Source organism: Perna viridis, chromosome 5, assembly GCF_037379345.1.
Source record: "Perna viridis isolate PV_CMFRI_1.1 ecotype Kerala chromosome 5, ASM3737934v1, whole genome shotgun sequence".
NCBI classification, from domain to species: domain Eukaryota; kingdom Metazoa; phylum Mollusca; class Bivalvia; order Mytilida; family Mytilidae; genus Perna; species Perna viridis.
In genome coordinates, this window is record NC_142449.1 from 45,678,706 (window position 1) to 45,693,820 (window position 15,115).

The following is a 15,115-nucleotide window of genomic DNA, read 5'->3' on the forward strand; positions in this document are numbered from 1 at the left end:
CTTTTTGTCCCTAAACAGAGCACTATGTATCTAGGGATAATTATCTGAAGTTTTTTTTTTAATTACTGGTGCATTCAAAACCAATATCATTTCAAGTCTCTTATCAGTAGAGTACATGCTGAACTTGGTAGTTGCCTTTATCAAACAGACCTTTAGGGATACAGAACATTTAATGAAATATCTAAAATGTTAAAGGATATTTTAGCCGAAGAATAAAATGGTTCACCTTTCACTTCCACTTAAGTTTTATTTTTTTTAACAACTAATGCAAAGTCAGCAAAAATTACAAATATTCATCAGAATTAAGATTTACTTTCATGTTTTCCAGTTTTAAGAACCTACTGTTGTGATAAGTGGACATAATTTGTATTTATCCCTGACTTGATAATTTTGGCCATTTTATTACACTTTCTCTGTTATTGAGACCAAGACAACAGAGAAGGTCTGGTTAACAGAATCTGTATATTTTTTTCTTGCCTCCATCAAACCCCCTCAAATATCAATAGTTTCCCACAAAAATATCCATAGCTAATTTTGTTTCTGCTAGATATCTTATCAATCCACTAAAATGTCCACTGTCAAGTTTCAGTACTGGTTTTTTTAAAAGACTTATTGAATTAGGTGAAATCATTTTCTTTTGCAAAAAAAAACCAAAAAAAAAAAAAACAGTATAGTTGACCTTTGGGTTTTTTTTGGTTGTCTATTTTATTGAATAAAGAATTCCATTCATTACTTCCTCTGCAATGAATGAATGAGCTCTTGTTAGAAATCTTATTATCTTATCTTCCAATTTACTCTTTGTGCATTTAAAAGTTGCTAGAAAATTGAGGCAATGAAGAAGAATTTTATCCCCAAGACTTTTTAGCAGATTATGAAAGACTTTATCAATAAGAGACGGTAAAGTGTACTTTTTAATGGATTTTCACCCTCATCAGCTTCGTTAAATTCTTATTACAAAGGATAGAATTTCATTGACTAACGGTATTTTATAGTAAATTATCTCCGACTTTCCAGCTTTATTTATTGGATTAAAGAGAAAACACACAAATGAAATTGGATAAGACTACTGGCATTTTTACAGAAATTTTCTGTTTGTTTTAATCCTTGAAATATCCCTCTGCATAAAAACAACTTTAAAAGAAAGAAAAGATATGAAATTTCTTGAATTGTGAATAGCTTAACATAGGCGTAGGAAGCAAAACCTTGTTGGTACTAGTTTTGATATAGGGACACAAGGACTTACCACGAGAATGTAAACATTATTGGTACGGTCGAAAGCAGTACCAACCCGGTACCGGTTCCTATGCCAATGCTTAAAAATAGCTGAGAGAAAAGATAAAAAATTTATTGAATTTAAGAAAATTTGAATCATTACAGATTAACTTTTGTGTACTTGTAACGATTTAATCTTTAGTCATAAGTTATTTACTTAGTCACATGAATTGATAACTGATGAAAGTCTGATCAGAATAACCCTTGTGATGCTATAAAATGGTTTATTCATATTGTCTGGTCATGCAGATGTGGGATGATGTCTAATCTACCTTTTATCTAACTGTTTTTCTTTTATGCCCACACTTTTACAAGTCATGGACTTATAAGGTTTTACTTCTGTTTGTCTGTGCATTCATACAGCCCATAATTCATCGTCAGTGAAAACTTAAGAATCCTTTATACCAATGATTTGAAAATTAGTCTGTGGCAAAATCATGATGGAGGACAAATTCCTCTAAATGGTAATTTGTAGAAATTAACTCTGCAATGAGGGACTGATGTAACTCTGATAAGAAATAATCTGCTGTGCAAATACCAAACTTTATATCAATCACTCACTCACTTCCTGTTTTCTGAAGTGACAGCTTGTAATGCTAAAGGAAAGGCATCTGTGGAAAGTTTGTTCTAGCTACAACTGTTTTTTTTTTTTTTAGATTGTGTTTCAAAGACTAAGTTTTCCTTGTTCTCCTCTTTATTCAGAAATCAATGTAATGCCATTAAATATTGAGAATAATATCATCTGGGTTACTATGGCATGAAAAAAAAAACTTTCAATATCACCATCTTCAAAGCAAGATGTTTATGAATATTGTTTATCATAAATAAAATTATATTGACATCTTAAATACCATGAACCATATGATTATCAGAGTTATATATATATTATCATGGAAATAAACCTTTGCTTTTTTTTCCTAACAAATATTTTAAATCTTGACTTCTGCATGTAACAGTTGTATTCCCTCTTTTTTTGTAGAACTTGTTAAACTTTTTTCAAAATGTTAATTTTTAAGTAGCAGTCTTTATAACAATCAGACAGGAGGTGATTCATTCATGTCAAAATTCCACCTAATTCAGTTTTATTTCTAATTCAGAAACCATTATAGCCAACATGACCAGTCTCAGTTTTTCATTAGGTATTTTTGAGATATAATTTGTATAGATTGTACATGAAGTTAGCACTTTTCAAGAGTTATCGTTCTTGATTTGGTTTGATTTGGTTGATTTTAGTGGGAGGTTAAAGTTTAGTTTTCTCATAAGTAGAGATCTAAATACAGAAATAACTATTGTCACATAAAAATATAGCATATGTAGACTGCAAAAAACATTGTTTATTTTGTGGTTTTTTTCTACAACATGAATCACTTTACCAGAATTTTATGTGGACTGTTACTTTAATTAGTAATACAGTACAAAATGTTTTCATGTAGTTGTCAACAAATAAAGTTAGTAATTTTAGTAGGTGTTATTTTATAGTTATGAAATAACTTGCTATGCTTAAAATAGATAGCAAATTCAATAATGTGTTGCTTGTTTACTGTCTCCTTGTTTAGTTTCATTTAATGTAGAGAATTGTAACTGGATTTTAAGTACGACTTCCACCTACAGATCATGCAAAATTATGAAAGACAACAGTCAAGTCATGCTTATTTTTGCCCACAAATATTTTTGATGGCATTTTTTTTTTAGATTGGCTGATTTGTAATGTTTTCAGAAATGAAACTTGGGGTTATTAAATTTTAGTTACATTAAATGTGAACGTATCTTTCCACTCCAGAAACCATATGGTCAAAATATAAATAGTCAACAAACATGAAGTTGATGTTGTTCAAGTTTATAATCAAATACCTATTTGAGGCCTCTGTTAAAATGTCAAGTGGCTGTGATAAGCAGTTGCAGAGATAACTGTAATGACAAGGGTGTGAATGGATAATATGACCTCCTTCAAAGCTTTTCAAACCATAAGTGATAAACACATAATCAGCTTTCTTGCAACAATTAGGCTATGTTTATTCAAAAAAATGAAGAAACTAGAGCTTCTAGAATTGAAATAAATCATGGAAACTACTTTTTATGATTGTTTTACTACAGGCCATATGTGTCATTATTTAATAACGTGACATAAATGGGCAGCCCAAGGTAAAACAGTGATAAAATAGAGTTTCTGTGGTTTATTTCTTGAATGGATAGATGGTTACCATGATCATTATATACCTTCCACTTCAAATTGGAGCATGGGTTATAATAAGAATATGAAAATTAATTTCCATCAATTTGTACACAATTTTACACTAAACTATAACCTGACAAAAGTTGTCTCATAATGTTACAGGTTTCTAGGAAAACAAACATTGCTGGTATTAGAAGTTTATCTAAGCTATTTATGATTTGTATCAATTAAAGGCTGAATCACTCTCTGCATGATTTTTAGACAGGATTATACTTAGTCACGTGAATTTGAGCTAAGGCCGCCAGTTCTTATCATACTGAGAACACAGTATATTGATTGGATAAAGACTAATTGTTTTATAATAAAATGGATTGGTTGTTGTCATAAACATTGAATAGGTTGTCATTTTTGTAAGTGGATTTTGTCTCTTATATTCCAAACATAGTCCTTTTTTAGGTACCTTTGCTCTCCTAAAGTTAGGAGCTATACATTTTACTTTCTGTCTCCCTGTTTGTCTGTTCTTCTGTTTTTCCTTAATTATTTTATTGATTTTGAAAACAGTAGGTAAAAGGTCATGGTCAACTTTACAAAAAATGAAAATTTGCATGGTGGAAGTTGGGTACTGTTTTAGTCTTAAAAATGATGAAGTCTACTGAGGATTCTTTTACAGATTATGGTTTTTCTAGTTGTTGATTCAGGGAGATTTGAGATGTGGAAACACCCCTCTCCATATGTAGGAAAATTTTGCTAATTTTGTGTAAAATTTGGTCTGTAAATGTTCAAATAGTTATTAAACTCTGGAATCCTTCCCCTACTTTCTGGTAATTCCCCCTTTTTTTTTAAATCTCTAGATATCTGCCTGATTCAGTAGATTTTGATAATGAATTAATTGTAGATTTAGTCTGATTGTATTTGAGAAAAAAATTTTCTCTTTACTTATTTCATAGATTTTTCAGATTGAAGGACTGAAAAATGGACTTTTCAAGTTTTTGTGTTTAGTTTTATTTGTGAAACAATGCCTAAGTAATACGGTAATTGGTAATGTATCTGTTTTGGTAACCTTTGGAAGCTGTGAAAAATTTGATACCCGGTATCTGTAAAAAAATATCCTTGGTTTGGTTAATGTTGATGAAAAACAATGAAGTACATATGATCTTCATTTGGAAAATTCATTGTACTTATAGGTTTTGTAATGCACGATTTTTATTTTTGTAGGTAACCTTTCATTAAATTTTATTTCATCTCATGCCTACATTTATATAACCCTTACAAGCTAATAAATGTTCAAAAACATGATACTTTTAACCACGCTTTAACCAAATTAAAAGATATGACAAAAACAGAAAAGATTTTTTTCCCCCTTGTTTTAATCTCTTTAATCTCAGTTTATTAGAATTAAAAAAAGATATTTTATTTAATGTCAACTTTGCAGAGATTTTGTCTCATGGGTATTTTCCTGTAATCTTTCCATTTATTATTTTGTGGACAACCAATAAATGTTACATAAGTATATTAAGCATAGGTTTTTGTGACTATCTGAAGACTATTAATGAGAAGTTTTGTAGAGAGTTCTATATTAAGAGTGTGTTATATAGTTTCATTACATAGATAGCAGTGTTTTATCAAATGTTCCCAGTGTAAGAAATTCAGATCATTCACACTGTGAAATAAAATCGGTAATTGCACTCTCTGACTTTCTCCTGCCAAAACGTCACTGAATTTAAAATTCGTGTTGAAAATATCAATAAATTACGAAGAAAATCTATATAGTAAAAAGGATAATCAATGTATTATCACCGAAATAGGATCACTCATGCCAAGATCGCTTCAGGAGTTATCACCCAAATAGGATCACTCGTGCCAAGATCGCTTCAGGAGTTATCACCGAAATAGGATCACTCGTGCCAAGATCACCGAAATAGGATCACTCGTGCCAAGATCACTGAAATAGGATCACTCGTGCCAAGATCACTTCAGGAGTTATCACTGAAATAGGATCACTCGTGCCAAGATCGTTTCAGGAGTTATCACCGAAATAGGATCACTCGTGCCAAGATCGCTTGAGGAGTTAACTCATGCGCAGAATAAGTTCTGCACACTCGTTAAATCTAGGTGTTCTTCAACACTCATGATAATATTTTGATTATTCACCCTTTCCAATTAATTATCCCATTAGTTCTCAGCTTTTGTAAAAGCAGTAGGTTTAAACAAGCAACTAGCCCTGTACATACAGGATTCACTGTAGTAGCAAAAGTATATCAAGCCGATTTTTAATCATATGCTATGGAAGTACTTTTTCTCAATTTTTTTTTCCTTTTGAAATTTCCTTTCTTTTTTTTTGTTTTTTTTTTCACCATAAAGAATCATGATGCTGCTTGCTAATTCCCAACTTATTTCCAGAAACAAGGAAACAAAAATTGATCTTAGTATTCCTAGTCCTCAATTTTAATAACAAACTCTTAAAGTACAGAGTTTTTTATATTTCTAAATTTGTGTTTGATCTCTTTACTTTACTGCCTAAAGCTTTTATAGAGTTATAATAGAATGTTTGATTATGTTTCTCATTAGGAGAAAGTAATAAGAATTTAGAATGTAGTTTCTTTCCAAAGCCAGACCTAGCCATTTTCCTTCCAATGCTTTATTAATGTGTAGACTGGATGTAGAGAACTCCTGTACTTCATTAGAACATTACTTTTTACTCATCTAAGGATAGCAAGACATGTCTAAATCAGATCACTGTCAGACTGAATGATTGGTTCAGGATTAGGAGGTAGACTTAGAGTAAGGGACATAACTCTTGAAATTAGTGATAAGTGTATCATATTCAATTTCACCAAATCTTATCAAGATTCCATTTGAAACAAAATGAAATCAGTCCAAATTACTCTGATACTTACATGAGATTGATGTAAAATGCTGAATACAATTTTTCCAATGATTTATAAGAATTGTGTCTTTTACCATAGGTCTAACTCCTTAAACAAGTGTTCAGTTTTCACAGGTTCAGACTGTTTGGAAATGTAATGTAGGGTTCTGAAAAGGAGTCTGGTTTGAAGAGGTTTCCAGTTTATTTAGGGTTTGGTTTAGACAGGTTTCTAACTTATTCAGTGTTTGATTTTTACTATACAGCGATGGTTAACATACTAAATTTGTGTCACAGAATTTATGAGATGTTTGGTATGCTAAGTTTGTGTCGTAGAATTTCATTTATAGATTAAGAATTGTCATTCTGTGATTACTTTTAATGTTTAAGCTGCCTTGAACGTGTATTTTTATGTTACCGAGATATTTGACAATAATATACCCAAGGTTAATGGTTACTTTAACTATAAAACTGCCCTATAAAACATCTGAAAGTTGATTTGATTTAAGTTAATGGTGCCATTAAAGGTATTTTGGTATGGGAAGTTACCGCTATTCTTCCATTTATTTTCATTTCTCATTAGTTTTTACTTAAACACTTCATTTTTTACTTGAGGCTGTTTTCAGCATGAATACTTAATTGGCCACATTATTATAAAATTGATACACATCTTTATCAGATTATCCACTTTCTGATGTATAGGCTTTTAAAAAAATGCCTTATCATGGACTGAGGTTAGTTAACTTGGTTACAGATTTTTTTTCTGCTCCATTTTGTCATACATGAGCTATCCCACTTGACTTAGGATTTCTCTGTGCTGAAAGAGAAAGTAAATTGTCAAGTATAAGAAGAATTTATCCTGAAAAAGGATACATGTTTGAAAGTGTAAATGGTTTTCATATTTATATTATTGACTCATTAGACAATTAATTTTAGAGGACTTATAATATAAAGGTACCATTTAAGCAGTAATATATACTTAATATTACATGTCAAAATTTGTATCACTTGCTGTATCAACCCGAGACTCCTATATCACCCGAGGGCCACCAGCCTGGGGGGTGATATAGGTCAAGGGTTGATACAGCATGTGATACAGATTTTAATATGTCAAGTTCATTATATCATATATTTTATCCTTACTTCAAGTGTGGTCTGTGAAGGGATGTGATATAGGGTATGCAGTATAGGTCTATTGGTGTGAAATAAGTTATGCAATATAGGTCTAGGGGTGTGATATAGGGTAAGCGATATAAGGTTTAAATATACACTTATAATGCATATACAAAAAAGTTATATTTTAATCTAAATATATGATATACATTTACATGATATAATATCTATATACTTTTTCACACAAAAAATACAGTGGTCTTACTCCATTGAAGATACTTATGTCATTGGTGACAATTTTAATTCTGTTTGTATTTTTAATTCAAACTAGAACCCAAGGTATTACTAGAATTATTTAAGAAGACTGGGTGCTCCTTAAGTTTTAATTAGCATATGGTTAGGGTATCCAAAATTGTATAAGTCTAGAGACAACTTTTATTATGCTATTGGATTATAATATCAATGATTATAATAGTAGTAAAATTTCATTGTGAATGACATATATACAATTTGCTTGAATCAGGGTTCTGTACTCTCTACTAAATGTTCCTGGTTAGATACAGTCAGTTCTGGATAATTAGTACCAGTTGAACCTGTATTGCAATAGAATAGACTATTAACAGGGTCATATTTACCATTTATGGTATTGATGGTATCATGCCAGGGGTTGTTAGTGTCCTTTCCACAAACTTACCTCTATTTGGCAGAAAGTACCTCCTCCCCTTGTATGTCATGCCTTGAGGTAAAATTTTGATCCATGTCAGAGGAGTGCTTTTTATTCTAAGATTTCATAACTTAGATTGAAGATCTTAGAAAGATCTATGTCAACTTAATCCTCATTGTCAGGAACATATTTACTACAAAAATATTATTGGTTTGTCTGCGGCAACACCATTTGTCCTGGTCAATTTAGATCTTGTTATGTTGGTGTTGATGAGACCTAATGATGTGATTAACTGAATGAAATGTACTGCATTGAAGGTTATTTTAGCACACATTAGATTGTATGGAAAAAAGATTTGTGCCAAAATTGTGGTTCCTATTCCTGGAAATTACTGTCTTTATTTTTCATTCCCTTTTATACCGTAACTAGTACAGTATATTAAGTATGTTGACTGGTCATGTTCAGGCATTTTTGTCAGATTTTTGGACTCATCTAATTTTATCAATTTCCTAGCATTAATAACTTTTGCACAGTTTCCCCACTTTTCTTTTCATTATTTCATTAATCACACCTTAACATGCTATTTGGGAAGTTTTTATGAATTCCTTGTTTTTTCTTCAGTGTTTTTACCTACTTAGTCAAAAACTGGAAAATCTTAAAATATCCTTTTTCCAACAACATTTTAAAGGCTTATATCTCAAAAACGAACACACTGACCTATCTATTTCTTCTTAAAAAAGCAGTCAACATCTTTTAGTAGAATATTTTTAATGGCTTTAGATCATGACATGAGTAACAGAATATGTATATATTTCTGACTTTTTTTTTAAAAATACATAAGCTTTTTAGTTTTTGCAGGTCTTTAGTTTACACTGAAATACAGAATGCATTAAATTTGACAACATAACAGCCACTCTAGCATTCCTAAAGTACAGGTTAAGGTTTCACTACTGTTACAATAGCCACAGGTTAAGGTTTCACTGCTGTTACAATAACCACAGGTTTAAGGTTTCACCACTGTTACAATAGCCACAGGTTTAAGGTTTCACTGCTGTTACAATAACCACAGGTTAAGGTTTCACTGCTGTTACAATAACCACAGGTTTAAGGTTTCACCGCTGTTACAATAGCCACAGGTTAAGGTTTCACTGCTGTTACAATAACCACAGGTTAAGGTTTCACTGTTGTTACAATAGCCACAGGTTTAAGGTTTCACCACTGTTACAATAGCCACAGGTTGAGGTTTCACTGCTGTTACAATAACCACAGGTTCAAGGTTTCATTGCTGTTACAATAACCACAGGTTTAAGGTTTCACCACTGTTACAATAACCACAGGTTTAAGGTTTCACTGGAGTTACAATAACCACAGGTTTAAGGTTTCACTGGAGTTACAATAACCACAGGTTTAAGGTTTAACTGCTGTTACAATAACCACAGGTTTAAGGTTTCACTGGAGTTACAATAGCCACAGGTTTAAGGTTTCACTGCTGTTACAATAACCACAGGTTAAAGGTTTCACTGCTGTTACAATAACCACAGGTTTAAGGTTTCACTGCTGTTACAATAGCCACAGGTTTAGGTTTCACTGGAGTTACAATAGCCACAGGTTTAAGGTTTCACTGCTGTTACAATAACCACAGGTTTAAGGTTTCACCGCTGTTACAATAACCACAGGTTTAAGGTTTCACCGCTGTTACAATAGCCACAGGTTTAGGTTTCACCACTGTTACAATAACCACAGGTTTAAGGTTTCACTGCTGTTACAATAGCCACAGGTTTAAGGTTTCACCGCTGTTACAATAGCCACAGGTTTAAGGTTTCACTGCTGTTACAATAGCCGAAGGTTTAGGTTTCACTGCTGTTACAATAACCTATGTAAACCAGAAATATTCTAAAGTCCTTTCAAATTAGTTTTTATACTTTTTGGACCTTTGTATACCAAACACCTGCCTTAACCAAAAAAATCTTATAAGTAGTACTCCAGTTAAGATTTATGCAAAATGTGATTCATGGTTGGAAAGCCTACATATTTTTATTTTTGATATTTTGTTTAAAATATTATAGTGAACAAATATTAACATGTGATCAGTTCATATAACACCTGTTCATAGGAGATATAAATTATATAGAATGTACTGTAGAATTAAAAATTAAGGGAGATAATTCTGTAAATCACATTTAAATACATTAGAAATTGTTTGATTTTCAATGCGAATTATCTCCTGAGGGCAGACAGATTGGATGAATGATTATACATTTCATCATATAGGCCTTATAAGCAAATTGATAACAAAAATAAAAATGTGTAGCCTTTTTTGGGGTCTATCATATATTACAGAATTTGCATCATTCTTTCCTGGAGTACTACTTAAGTCCAAAAGGCTTCAGTTTAGACAGGTATAATTGTGTATGAAGTCTGAATGGAGTATCAGTCCTTGAATCCTATTTATTGTCACTTGGGCTAAATTAAAATCTGTCTAGAAAAAGTAAAAAGGCTTGCGAAAATATCTATTATGGGAAATGATTAAAACTTAAAATATACAGGCAATTTGTTTTCAGCAGTAACCTGTCCTGAAAGTGTATAGATATCCTGTGTAGGCTGTTATATGTGTATGTACAAAATTGACAATGTCTCATGTCACCGTAAGTTTTCCTTAGAAGGTCATTCAAGTATAGGTTTAGTTTGATGGAGACACATCTTTAATGGTAAGTCCTTTTTTGTCAGACAGGGGATGGGCAGACTCTGCTGTCTAAGTACATTGACTTGTATAAATGATGTCTTGGTTGCTCTCATCTAAAATATCAAAAGGATGTCTCGGTTCTCTGAAATACATTGTACATGTCTTTGTAAGACTTAGGTAAAATAGGAAAAAATAAGAAACTTGCGTGTCAAAAACATTATACTTTTACTCTAGGAGGTTTTTTTTTTTTTTTTATTTGAAATAACCATTATTTGATCTTAGTATCATTGGACATGTTTGGAAATTTACATAAGAATGTTAGAAAAATGAAGTTTTTGACTGAGTTATCTACCCTCAAAATGTACATTTGCAGGACATTTTAATGTAATTACAACTTAACAGTATATAACCGATGTAGTCTTTTTTCTTTAATCTGATGGTACTAATAGACAAATTAGCCAATTTTATCCACTGCCTGATTCTTACAGAGACTGACACTTAATAACTTAAGTAACCATTTTTAAATTATTATGTGTTGACATGCAACCTTGTCTTTGCTGTGTTTTATCTTTTGCTATGAGTAATTAGAATGCATTACCTAAGTCTGCAACTAGTTTTTTTGGTTAGATTGTATTTGATCTGTTTGATATGTGGGGTAGTACAACCATTAAAGTAAATGTATCAGCCAAAAAATACCAAAGCATAAAAAAATAGGACAATTTAGAGAAATAAAAAATATGTAATACACCATGTTACATGTTTTCTTTTCTTCAGAAAGGAATTTGTTTTGTGAATTTCTTCTTTTTATGATCTTCTGTACAGATTAATATCAATGTAAAATCCATGATACCATCATAAAATCAAGGAACATGATAATACATTATCAGGGAATAAAGGCTAGACCTAGAAAACGTAATACATATACTAATTAATTAAAGGAAAGCACACATATGCAAACAACAAAAGCAATAGTTAACTCATACATTTTTCAGGGATTGTAGGCTCTGATCATTGTAGTTAGGTCACATCCTTGTGACGTTCAAAACGTTCCAGTACCAATATAATTATGAAAGCAGCCTGGTATTCTTTTTTATGTATACTTAAGTTTAAAGTGTCTGATTCAAACCATTCTACAATACATTAAAGAAAAAGTTAGTCACAGGGTACAAGGACTCCACTAAAACTTTAAGTATGGACCAGATGCTTTGTTAGGATCCCTGCATTTCTAGATGCTCATAGAAAACAAGGTTAGGTTGAAATGGAGAAACTGTGACATTGTTTAAATTTTTTGTTGTTGTTGAAATTTTCGTCTTGATGTTGTGGGAAATTGTTTGGAGTTTAGAATAAAATATATATCTGCACCATACATGTGTTTGAATTTCAATTTATAGTGGAATTGAAAGATCTCAAGAAAATTGCTTCTTTTTTTTTAAAAAATGTCAAACTTAAACTGAATGATAATGTGACTAAAGTCTTGCCTATGAAGGATAATGCTTTTTTGCTTTATATAATGACTTATCATTGATAATGTCTTGATGGGAATATGCTAGATTAATTTTCATATTCTGTACCTGTGTTTATTGTTTAAACAATCACTATAAAATGGACTACATAACTTGAAGCAGAAACATTTATGTTTCAGACCTTTTAAAATATATGGCAAGTTGCTGACACTCAGTCCCTCGTACTGGTATTTTAGAGTCTGATTTTAATGATACTGCTCAGAGATTATATAAATTGATTTTATTTGGGAAGATAAGATAAAAAAAGAAGAAGAATGTGTTGATAGATTTAATCAGAAAAAAAATTACATTTTGTAGACAACACTTCATATAAATGTAAATGAAATAATTTTTCATACTGTAAACTGTGAAATTTTTGCCGCTGATTTATTTTCCCTATTTTTGCGGTAATACAAAAATCAAATTGTTGTGAATATTTTTTCTTCAAGGAACATTATAATACATTTTGAGGAACAATCACACAATCGAAAATAAATTTATTGCAGAAACAGCGAAAATAAAGATGGTGTGAAAATGTCCTGTATTACAGTATTTATTAATGTTCACGTAAGGAGGTACTGAAAGATATGAAATACTATATTCTTCCTTTGGTGTTAAATGAACAGTTTACTGGTATATTTCAGGTCTGCTCATGGCTTTTTATAGATGAATATCATTTCATGAATTTAGCTTCTTACATTAATCACTTTTACAAAACAGTAAATTATGTACTGAAAACCAGAAATCATGGAAATTTTTAGCAGGTATCTTGTTCAGTCTCCTGTTAAAGTTTGCTGTCTGATATTCTGAATATTTCAGGTCCAGTCTTAATTCCTATTCTCTCCTGTAAATATTGTTGCTTTCTATCACATTTCAGTTTCTAAACAGTTTTATAGTTAAAAAAAAACCAACAGATATCTGTGCATGGAAATTTGGATATAACTGTCAACATGTGGAACAACAGACTAATGATTTTGTTTTGACTCTAAATAATATGTTTTACAGCTGTTTTTGTACTCTTGTTGGTCAAATTGTGTATTCATATTAAAGCTGTGTATCAATTCTAATCTCTAAAATGTCTGTGTTTTTCGCAATTCTCATTATTGACAGATGTCTGCTTAATGATTGTTCTAATGAACATCTTCTTTTTTTGCAATCAATACAATGAAAGGGTCAATGTAAAATACTTCAGAAACCTAATGAAGGAATTAATTGTTTCTTCACCACATAAACTTGTTTTTCTCCTCTGCTTCTTCATTTAATCTCCTGTTTTATCTTATAATTGAATTGGTTCTTTTCTAATTTGGATTTTTTTATTCAGGTCTTTAACTCACAAATACGGCTTTTTTACAACTATTCCAATTAAACGGATATTAGCTCTAAGCATAAAATTGTTTTTTTTCCATTCATACGAATGTGCTATCGGTGTCATAAAATTTGGTTTGGTTCAGTAACCGTCGGCTACCTGTGTTGATGACAACACTATCGTACATAACATACTTGAATTGCGGTTCATTTTTCTTCCATTTGCAGAAAATCTTAATGAACACTTTACGAAACCGCTTCCCAAATAGGCAGTATAGGATGAAATTTATCGCGGAATTAACAACTACCATTAGATTACTAACGGTAGTAAATCGAATGTAATGTATTGAACAATTAAGATGCTTACTCTCAAACATTGTCCAGAGAATATTGTCGGCAACGGAAGGCAATTGACAGACGAGAAATACTATTATAACAGCAATTAACATTACAGTCAAGTTTGCCTCCTTAGATGCAGACGTACTCATTTTGATTCTAGTATTTCTGGCCACTCGAACAGCTCTTATCAATTGAATGTTTAGAAATGCTAAAAATGCAAAAGGGAGTATGAACATGACAAAGAGATTCAAGTAGATGAAGTAAACTTGACGGAAAATTTCATTTGTTCCGATATCAGTTAGGTGGATATCAGGAAACGTAGCATTTGTCTGTGGGTTTGTATACATAATGGTCTTGAATTCCAAAAATCTCGGCAAATTGTAAATTAGTGAAGCAGCGAAGATTAAACAGATAACTCTCTTGGTTCTTGAAAGTGTGCATGTGTTGGCAGCCTCCAGAGGGCGACACACCGCGATATATCTCTCTATCGTAAATGCCATTGTGGTGTAAATTGTTCCTGTTTGTGCAAAAAGGGCAATGGGATAACAAAATGGATGCATGTATTTATAAGCATAGTAGTAGTCCTCCAGGTCTCCCTTCTCTAAATAAATTGTCGGAATGGCTAAAAATAGCGACATTGATAACAAAACTCCAATGTCATACATTGCAAGGGATATCAAATAATAGGATGTTGAGTTTTGCATTATCCTGTGTCGTAAAACAATTATTGATATGATATTCCCAAAAATTCCATATCCAGAAATGACATTTGCAATAATTCCCCATGTGTAGAATTGGAAGGTGTGGGCGGAGCCAATCTGACACTCGTCTGTGTGATCTGTTGTTATATTTGTTGTATTAATATCCATTATTAAACCCTGAAATATAAAGTTTAAGAATTCAAATAAATCTGTTTCTCATAAAATTTACATAACAGTTTGAAAGCACTGTGTAAAAATTATTCTGTACAAAGCACTTACGCTGGTGTAATGACACAGTCACTTGATATCCCAATGACAACTCAGTAAATCATCAATTGATTTCTGAATTTTTTGTAAAAAATGAATTATGTCTGTTTACTTTCCTCAGAATGTTACTATCATATTGTATGATGTAATTTCATGGTTTTTTTTTTTTTATAACTGCAAAGTCATGTGATATGATTAATGTTGTTTAAATGATTTTTACTAATCAAAAGTTG

At 31.4% G+C, this 15,115-nt stretch overlaps 2 protein-coding genes across 2 annotated transcripts in view; one reads left to right on the forward strand and one right to left on the reverse strand.

The window, feature by feature from the left end:
* The window catches only part of LOC148617922 (leucine-rich repeat and coiled-coil domain-containing protein 1-like), a 111,952-nt gene that overhangs the window by 19,833 nt on the left and 77,004 nt on the right, over positions 1-15,115 (forward strand). The window lies entirely within an intron of this gene.
* LOC148617923 (FMRFamide receptor-like) lies at positions 13,542-14,786 on the reverse strand. Its single transcript, XM_088585597.1, has one exon. The coding sequence runs from the start codon at positions 14,781-14,783 to the stop codon at positions 13,677-13,679; it is 1,107 nt and encodes a 368-aa protein (XP_088441723.1). The 5' UTR covers positions 14,784-14,786; the 3' UTR covers positions 13,542-13,676.

Coding starts and splice junctions, on each gene's coding strand:
- LOC148617923 (XM_088585597.1), bottom strand. CDS start 14,783: ATGGATATTAATACAACAAATATAACAACAGATCACACAGACGAGTGT.